The sequence below is a fragment of the Carex rostrata genome, chromosome 8 (genome assembly GCF_964058835.1).
Source record: "Carex rostrata chromosome 8, lpCarRost1.2, whole genome shotgun sequence".
NCBI classification, from domain to species: Eukaryota; Viridiplantae; Streptophyta; class Magnoliopsida; order Poales; family Cyperaceae; genus Carex; species Carex rostrata.
Genome location: NC_135925.1, coordinates 2,480,614 through 2,489,596, shown reverse-complemented (window position 1 = coordinate 2,489,596; position 8,983 = coordinate 2,480,614). Strand labels below are relative to the sequence as shown.

Sequence of the window (8,983 nt, the reverse complement as noted above, 5' to 3'; positions counted from 1 at the left end):
GGAGAAAACCTCAGACTCAGAAGTAAAAGAAAAATATTCTGCAAAGCAACAAGCAGAATATAGATATACCCTGCACTTTATTACAAGTCTACGCATTAAATTATAGACTAGGTCCAGTGGGATTTATACATTTTGAGAGAAGATAGCGACAGGAAGCGCAGTGTCGCGTGAATGAGTTACACGCGTGGACCCACTTATGGCCCACTCGTCTCTCCACTTAACCGGAATTGGGAACGATCTGAGTTGCATCGGACGGTCCACTACCTGATCAAAGCCGTCCAATTTGCATCAAACTTAGCGCTAACAAATATCGATGCAGATTGGACGGTTTTGATCGAAAAGTGGACCGAGTTTGGTCCTATTCCTATTGTACTGTCTTCACCATTTAGTACGTCCTTTTAAATCTTAAAATAAGTTGCTCTGTTTTTTTTTTTTGAGGAAAATAAGTTGCTCTGTTAGTAACTTAGTACTAGTGCCGTTTATATTTACAGCGTCATCTACATTAAATTAAATTAAATTAATATATACTTCTCGACCATTAATTAATTGCAGAGAGAAAAGAGAAGAGAGAGAAAAAAAGGAAAAGAATTCCCCGTTGCTGCTCTCGTACACTCTCCGCTGCCACTTCTTTTTCTTTTTGCTTCTTTTCTCTTTGGTTGGAGAGAGAGAGAGAGGGGAAGTAACTCATAACTGCAATCCAGGGTACTCCAAAACCTAGCTTGCTTGCACGAAACCCTAATCTAGTATCTACCTTGCCTGATTTGGAGCAGCGGAGAAGCTAATTCCGGTAATTTCTTTTGCCTATCTGTGGAGATTCTGATTTTTTTCTCTTCCTTTGGATTTTCTAATTGTTTGCTCTTGTTGCTTCTTTTAGTTTGCGTTAGTCCGTTAGGTGGATCTAAATGTGGTTTAGTCGGGTTAGATGGTGAGAATCTGGGACAATCTCTTCTTAGATTTGGATCATATTCTTTCCTTTCTTGAGATTTGGTTTTAAAACTGTAAAATTTCCTCGGGATTTTCTTGATTTTGGCCTCCATTCCCTAAAAAATCTCGTGAGTTGATAAATTCTAGCTTAATTTGTGCATCTGCAGAGAGTTCTGTACAAGCATCAGGTCAATGTGATTCCATCATTCTTTAATCTTTTCGTGTTTTTGTGACTGTACTTTTGTGATGAGATTATTTGACTAAAAATCCTCTTCGTTTGGTTTCGCAGGACACCCGCAAGAACAAGAAGATTAAATTAAACTAACCCCCGCTGCAAGTCTTACATTTGTGGATAATTGCATAAAAATAGTGCTTATTTCTTAAATTTTGCACTGGTGATGTGATTATCCAATGGAAAGAACTAAACCCAACCTGAAATCATTACCCATCAAGCTTCCTCCCACCATCCACCAATCAGATTTGATCACTGCCATTTCAAGAAGTAAAGATGGCCCTATGATCATTGCAGAGCAACCTGTGCCGAATGATTCATCGAAAGGGAAGAGCTTCTACACAGAAGACAGGGATTTCTCTGCCACTGAAGGGGAACACAGTTTTAGAAGTGTTGCCTCATCAGAAGAAAATGGATCGGGCTCCTTCTGTGGTGCGATCCACCCTCCTGAACCCATTGACATGGATTTGATGAAAACAGTTTTTGTGGCAATTGATGAAGATAAGCCACAACCTGAACCTGTTTGCGTTGTTAAAGGCCTCTCGGCCAAAGGTCCCTTTATAGAAGATCTCTTCATTCGGCCTCCAGCTTTGAAACCCATTGTTGCAGAGGAATCCAACACATCTGAAGAAAAAGAGTGTGTTTGGGACGCCTCTCGACCGCCAAGCGGTAATGTCAGCCCACATAGCAGTATTGATAGTTCCGGTCTGGTAAGTGGGACAAGCACATACCGAAACGAGTTAGCTAGTACAACTACAACTACCACCACTACCACCACGACCACCACAACCAATACAGCCACAACACGAGGCGACTCTTTGGAGAGTGCGAAGACCAGCCTAAGCCGTGCAAGCGACAGTAGTGGGCTGAGTGATGAGAGCAACTGGAGCAATATTACCGGGTCTGGTAACAAGCCCCACAAGGGCAATGACCCGAGATGGAAGGCGATTCTGGCAGTGCGGGCCCGGGACGGCGTCCTGGGCATGAGCCACTTTCGCCTACTAAAGCGTCTTGGTTGCGGTGACATAGGGAGTGTTTATTTGTCTGAGCTTAGTGGGACCCGGTGCTACTTTGCCATGAAGGTGATGGACAAGGCGAGCCTAGCAAGCAGGAAGAAACTGAACCGGGCACAGACAGAGAGGGAGATCCTCCAGCTACTGGATCATCCTTTCCTGCCAACACTATACACACATTTTGAGACGGACCGGTTTTCTTGTCTGGTTATGGAGTTTTGTCCCGGTGGGGACTTGCATACGCTGAGGCAGCGGCAGCCTGGAAAGCACTTTTCAGAGTATGCTGCAAGGTAGAGTCTCTATTACTTCACCTTTTTTGTATATTTTAAGTAGATAGCTCAATTGCAGCACCATAAAGCAGGTATAAAAGTTTTCTAATTTTCATACTTCCTCCGGCCTTTTTTTTTTTTGTATGGGTCTCTGTGAAACTTGTAGTTACAAAATTTAGACTGTTTACATTAGATTGATGCATATGGATGTTTGATATAGATATTTTGCCGCCCAAGTAGAGTAACTATTTGGACCTTAGAACTGTGGACAATTGGGAAAAAGAAAAACATTGAGGAAGAGCTCTGAGTTAATGTTACCACTAAATGCAAATATTTTAAATTAATGCAATTTTCAATTGAACTCGTTTTTTAAAATATGCATAGCTTTGCCAAATTAAGGCTGGTGATGATAGTGAATTGCCAATCTTGGAAGAATGATAGCTTGGTTTTATCTAATTTAACCTGGACTGTACGCAGTCAGAAAAAAATCTGTGATGTCATGCATTCAACCAAAAATTAGAATATTCTCAACAAAATTTACACTGTAGTTGAATATTGATTTTTTTTCTGTTATCTATAACTCAGGTTTTATGCGGCGGAGGTTCTTCTGGCCCTTGAGTACCTCCACATGCTCGGCGTGGTGTACCGTGATCTGAAGCCGGAGAACGTACTTGTAAGAGATGATGGGCACATAATGCTTTCTGACTTTGACCTCTCCTTGCGCTGCGCTGTGTCCCCAACTCTGATTCGCACTTCCCATCTCGACCCTGACCGCCGTTCAGGCCCCGCATTCTGTGTCCAGCCTACTTCCTGCATCGAGCCTACCTCCGTCTGCATCCAGCCCTCCTGTCTCCTCCCAAAAAAACTCTTCCACTCTAGGAGCAAGAAGAAGATGACATCAGCGGCCTCCTCCCCAACTGCACGCAAGTCAAAGCATGATTTAGGGGGCCCACTGACTAGCTCAAATCTTCCTGAATTCATGGCGGAACCTACCACTGCAAGATCCATGTCGTTTGTGGGGACCCACGAGTACCTGGCACCTGAGATAATTAAAGGAGAGGGGCATGGGAGTGCTGTTGATTGGTGGACTTTTGGCATCTTCTTGCATGAGTTACTGTACGGTAAAACCCCATTCAAAGGGTCTGGCAACCGGGCCACACTTTTCAATGTGGTTGGGCAGCAGTTGAGATTTCCAGAGTCACCCTCGACCAGCTATGCAAGCCGGGATCTTATAAGGGGTCTGTTGGTCAAGGAGCCGCAACATAGATTGGGGGTTAAGAGAGGTGCAACTGAGATTAAACAGCACCCCTTTTTTGAGGGGGTAAACTGGGCCTTGATCCGGTGTAGCACACCTCCTGAGGTACCCCGACCGGTGGACAATGAGATAAAGTACGGGCCACCACCACCTGGTGCACCTGCAGGGCTGATTGGTGGTAGTGCGAGCAAAAGAATTGTTGGGATGGATGCTAAGCCTGCTGGTGGTGGTGGTGAAGGAAAGTATCTTGATTTTGAGTTTTTCTAGTTATGGTTGCTAGTTAGGTTATTAATTGTTGGCTTGATGGGGGGTCTTTGTGTTGGGTTCAATCCAAGTGCTTGTACTTTGTGTTGTATTGTTATCTGGCCGGTATTAGATGGGAAGTTCTTCATGGCTTTAAGTTCTTGTGTGGTCTAATTCAGTTAACCCTGGTGAAATATTGGAGTTGTTCGATTTGTGTTAAAGCCCGGTTCGGTTCGTTAGGTCAGTTTTAGTCTATAGATTGTAGAGTTGAAGAATTGGTTATCTCCCTCTGTTTCTTAACCCAGATAGATAAAAGATTTACTAATTTCCAAGGAAAATGTTAAACAATTCGATAGTCATTCTCTTCCATGCACATTACCATTTACCAGTGCCAAATACTAATTATCAGCAACGGACTAGTTTTTTTGCTCATTGCTTGAATAAGAGAAACTTGACTACTCGAGTGTTTGGTCGGCTAGTGGTAAATGCTAACTTTGCTTTTGTTCCACTTTAATCCCAGGTTCTTTTGCTTCTTTTGAACTTCTGGTTAGACTAGCATCGCCTTCTTTTGACCTGGCAGCTTTTGTTTAATTATTAAAGAAGCATCTGTATCACGAAATTTTGTCTTTTTAAAGACACAGCCAACGAACTTTGCTGCTGTTGAATGTTTTGTATTTTGGTATATATACTTGGTTTAAATTTTGTCCCTTTTGTAGTTCAAAAGTCCTAGTCGACGCGCTTTCCAAATGACCTGGAATTCAAATCTGTGTCATTTTCTCGAAACAGTATATTTTCCAGATTGCTGCTACATTTGCCCTACAGGCAACAAACAGAGCAATTCATCCATTTTTTTCTGGTAAAATAGTTCCTCCAACATAAAGTCGCATGGGAGAGCGATCCGGGAGGTGAACAACGAATCCTATCTGAGACATGTACAGTGTCTTGTCTTTTTTTCGTTTTCTTTTTTATTCACATTCCATAAGATATGTTTCTTCAGGCAATTAAAAAAAAAAAAAAGAAAAGAAGAGGAGGGATCCAATTACACATTTTTTTTGGTAATACCAGATTACACCCTACATTTTTAAAGCTCAAATAGTCCATCTAAACTGTTAAACATGATGAATATATTAAAATGTGCTTGTAGATCAAATTTTAAATTTTTTTAAATATTTTTTACTATTTATTAAGATGGGTACAAAAATTCAATGGTATGAATATAGCAATTTTGTTAAATACTTAATAAATAGTAAAAAAAATTTGATCTGCAAGCACATTTTAATATATCCATATGTTGAACGATTTGGATCGACCATTTGAACTTTGAAAACTTTATAAATGAAGAGTGTAATTCGGTGTCATAAAAAAAGATATAATTGGATCCCTCCTAAAAAAAAAAAACAACAACTACAGAATCAGAATATAAAATATTAGAAAAGAGTAAAGACCTCGGATTTTAAATTATACCTATTTCCCTAATTCTTTTTTCAATTTTCAGAAGATTATATTCCCAAATATAACAACCCGAATCAAGACTTTATTGTTTCTCCTTACTGGGCCGAAAGCCCAGTGCTTGGCTTACTGCCGATCACCGCCTTTCTCTCTTCTTCTCCAAGTCACGTGCATTTTATTGCGTACATGATCAGACACAATTTATCCAATCTTAGTTAAGCCTTGAAATAAAAGAGAAAAATTGTGAGCTTGCTTGCATTTTAAGCACCCCTTTGCCCTTTACCTCTTTCATCCAAACCAAAATCTTAAACCCCCTCCTCCTCTTCTTCTTAGGTAATTACTAATGGCAGGATCGAGCAAGAGATGGCTTCCGCTCGAAGCCAACCCAGATGTCATGAACCAGGTTTATTTTAATTCATTCTTTATATTTCTTCAATTTCTCTCGCATTTCTCGGTTCTTAGGTTGAGGTTCTATTTTGGATTTATTTGCACAGTATATTTGGGGTCTCGGAGTACCAGAGGAGGAGGCAGAGTTCAACGATGTGTACGGATTGGATGAGGAGCTTCTAGAGATGGTGCCTAAACCTGTTCTAGCTGTTCTCTTTCTTTTCCCCTACAATTCCCCTGTAATTTATTCTCTTAATCCTTTCTTCTCTCCTTGTTTCTATAACTTTGTTTCTGCTATTTGGTGGATGAATTTATTATTATTATTATTATTTTTTTAATAGAGTGATGATGAAAGCAAGGAGGAAACTGTAACTGAAACAGAGAAGAAGGTAATGGTCTCGTTGACTTAAAATTTTATTCGGTTTTCAAAAATCTAACCGAATTAAACTTGTGAACCGAATAAAAGCCGAAGTAAATTTCGGTTTTGTTTGATTGAACCGAATTAAGAGAGATTAACTATCAAGAGGTCGATACTCAACACTTGCACAAATACATTTAATAATTATAGAAATAAATATCAAGATATATATCAGTCAAACTGAAATAAGAGAGATTGAACCGAACCAGATATAAAAAATCCAAGTAATTCATGTAAATTTCGGATTGTTTGGTTGAACCAAAATAAGAGAGATTAAACCAAGCCAAATATAAAAAACCGAAGTAATAAAAAATTCAACCGAACCAAATTATTTAAACCAAAAACCAAACATTTCATCCAAAATTTTTCGGTTCGGTTGAAAACCAAATAAACCGGATCCAATGAACACCCCTAGAGTCAATTATCCCAGCTCCTGGATTTAATTTGGTTTGTAATCATTTGTGATTATAAATCCTGGATTGAACGAAGTCTATCTACAATTATATTGTGATTCTAGTTCATAGACTAAACTAGGTTTATCTGCAATTGTATTGTGATTATAATTTGTGCTAACTAAATGTGATCTTTTTTAGGAAGCAAGTAAGAATGTGTATTTCCTCAAACAAACAGTTGGAAATGCTTGTGGGACCATTGGGATCCTTCATGCCATAGGGAATGCAACCTCTGAAATCAAGCTAGGTAAAACTGATAATTTGTTAATTTATTTTGATGTTTATTTTAGAAAGATGTATGATTTAATTACTAAACATTTTTCATGTTTTGCTGCAGCTGAGGGATCGTTCTTTGATAGGTTTTACAAAGTTACAGCTGACATGGATCCATATGAGGTACATCTTGCATATATTATCACTGTCAGATTAGATTATTTTTTTTCTTTTCATGTGATCATATTATTGAACTTTGTTCATCTTTTCATTTATTTTTATTTTTGGATTTTGCAGCGTGCAGCATTTTTAGAGAAAGATAGAGAAATGGAGGATGCCCATTCTGTTGCGGCCACTGCCGGTGACACTGAGGTAACTTTTACAATTTGTATATTATCACAGAGTACCTAATTGAAAGTACTATTTATAAATAATATAATATATGCATTGGATAGCAATATCTAGGCTCATATTTGGCACATTCATAGTTCAGCTACTGGTGCATATTTTAGACTCTTTTGATAATATATTCTTGGTATATTGAGATTAATTGCTATTCGAAGGAAATCAAACAAATTTACAAATTTGAGCATAATCAGAATATTCACAGTATAATGACCCGTAAGGTTTATGTAAAATTGAATGGGGTGGTAGCATAGTTGGCTAGGAAAAAGTCCTAGGACTGTTAAAAACCCAAAGGTTGAGAGTTCGCGCCCCTCTCACCAGGCTGCAAAACTTTAAAATAAAAAGGTTTATGTAAAATTGAGAATTTGAATTATTTCAGTTCGTATTTGAATCGTATACCCAAAAAATCTAATAGGCAGGGAAGTAGCAACTTGTAAATTTTTTTTTTGCCAAAGCTGATTGCATTTTTTATACTCTCTCCTTAACAGGCTACTCCAGAAGTGAACGAACATTATATTTGCTTCACATGTGTAGATGGTACGTGTTGATTTGCAAGTTGTCGGTACAGTCTTTACTGGTACCTGTCAAGTGACTACTTATTGGGGTCTATTTCACTAATTTTCTTATTTCGATTTTGACTTTTAATAGGTGAATTATATGAACTTGATGGAGTGAAAAATCAACCAGTGTTGCATGGTGTCTCATCCCCTGAAAATTTGCTCAAGGTAATTCTTTTCTTAAAAGCTGTCTTTTGGTGGGGTAATTTTCTTTGATTACTTCTCTTAAAAGCTGGAATTTTCATTAGGATGCTGCGAATGTAATACAGGCGACAATGGCACAAAATCCCGACTCGATAAACTTCAATGTAATGACACTCTCAAAGAAGCAGTGATGACTTGGCCCCACTGATTGATGACGTGGTTCCTTTTGCTCTCTTTCTACTTGTTGCACTATTTTCTTAATTTCTAATATTTACACTTGGACGTCTGGAAACGGTAACTGTTTTTGTGTTCTCAAATTCTCATCTTTCTCATGCTCTTTACACTGTTTATATGCCTGGCTTGGAATATGTTGCACTATTTTTTGTGTTGGTGTTTCTTAAAAGAGTTATTGGAGAATAAAGAATCGTTGTTGAAGGATTTTTTTTTAAAAACACTTCAAAGGTTACAATGGCGAAATTACCCTTTTATTGAATTCAAAATTGGCTGAGCATCCATCAAAATAATTGTCTTACATTTCCCCATTTTTGATTCAATATCTATAATGCTAATTAGAAATAGATAAGTTAATTACTAAAAAGAAATTAAGGGACTGGTGTGATGGTAAATTCAAAATATAATTAAGGATCACTGAAAGATATAATACATTGTACAATTCTATTATCTTGATATCAGAAAACACCTTGTATTTCTAATAAAATGGTTTCTTACCTAGTTTTGCCTCTTTATGCTCTGAAAATGTTATGAAAATTTCTTCCTCCAGCATTATTCCCTAAAAATGCACACAATTACTGATATCAGAGGTTTAAAATTAGAGGTGAAGCACGCTTATTCTGATTTCGTCTAGAGCTCTATTTCAATCCAATTAGATTTATACGAATATTTTTATACTTGGTAGTTGGTACTCAAATAAAGCACGTATACACAATTTTTTTAAATAAATAATACTACAAATAGAATATTAAAGTAATCATGTAGTAGAACTAGTTGTTTTTAAACTCACT

At 37.9% G+C, this 8,983-nt stretch overlaps 2 protein-coding genes across 2 annotated transcripts; both read left to right on the top strand.

Moving 5' to 3' along the window:
* The first annotated feature begins 565 nt into the window (after positions 1–565).
* On the top strand, positions 566–4,268 carry LOC144558830 (Protein kinase superfamily protein). The gene is made up of 3 exons (XM_078307724.1): positions 566–787; positions 1,214–2,459; positions 3,024–4,268. Exons 2-3 carry the CDS (start codon positions 1,336–1,338, stop codon positions 3,958–3,960), a joined length of 2,061 nt encoding a protein of 686 aa, XP_078163850.1. The 5' UTR covers positions 566–787; positions 1,214–1,335; the 3' UTR covers positions 3,961–4,268.
* Positions 4,269–5,586: 1,318 nt separating this feature from the next.
* Positions 5,587–8,329, top strand: UCH3 (ubiquitin C-terminal hydrolase 3). Its single transcript, XM_078307345.1, has 9 exons — positions 5,587–5,788; positions 5,880–6,011; positions 6,114–6,161; positions 6,784–6,889; positions 6,980–7,038; positions 7,153–7,227; positions 7,749–7,797; positions 7,909–7,985; positions 8,066–8,329. Exons 1-9 carry the CDS (start codon positions 5,729–5,731, stop codon positions 8,150–8,152), a joined length of 693 nt encoding a protein of 230 aa, XP_078163471.1. The 5' UTR covers positions 5,587–5,728; the 3' UTR covers positions 8,153–8,329.
* Positions 8,330–8,983: the final 654 nt, after the last annotated feature.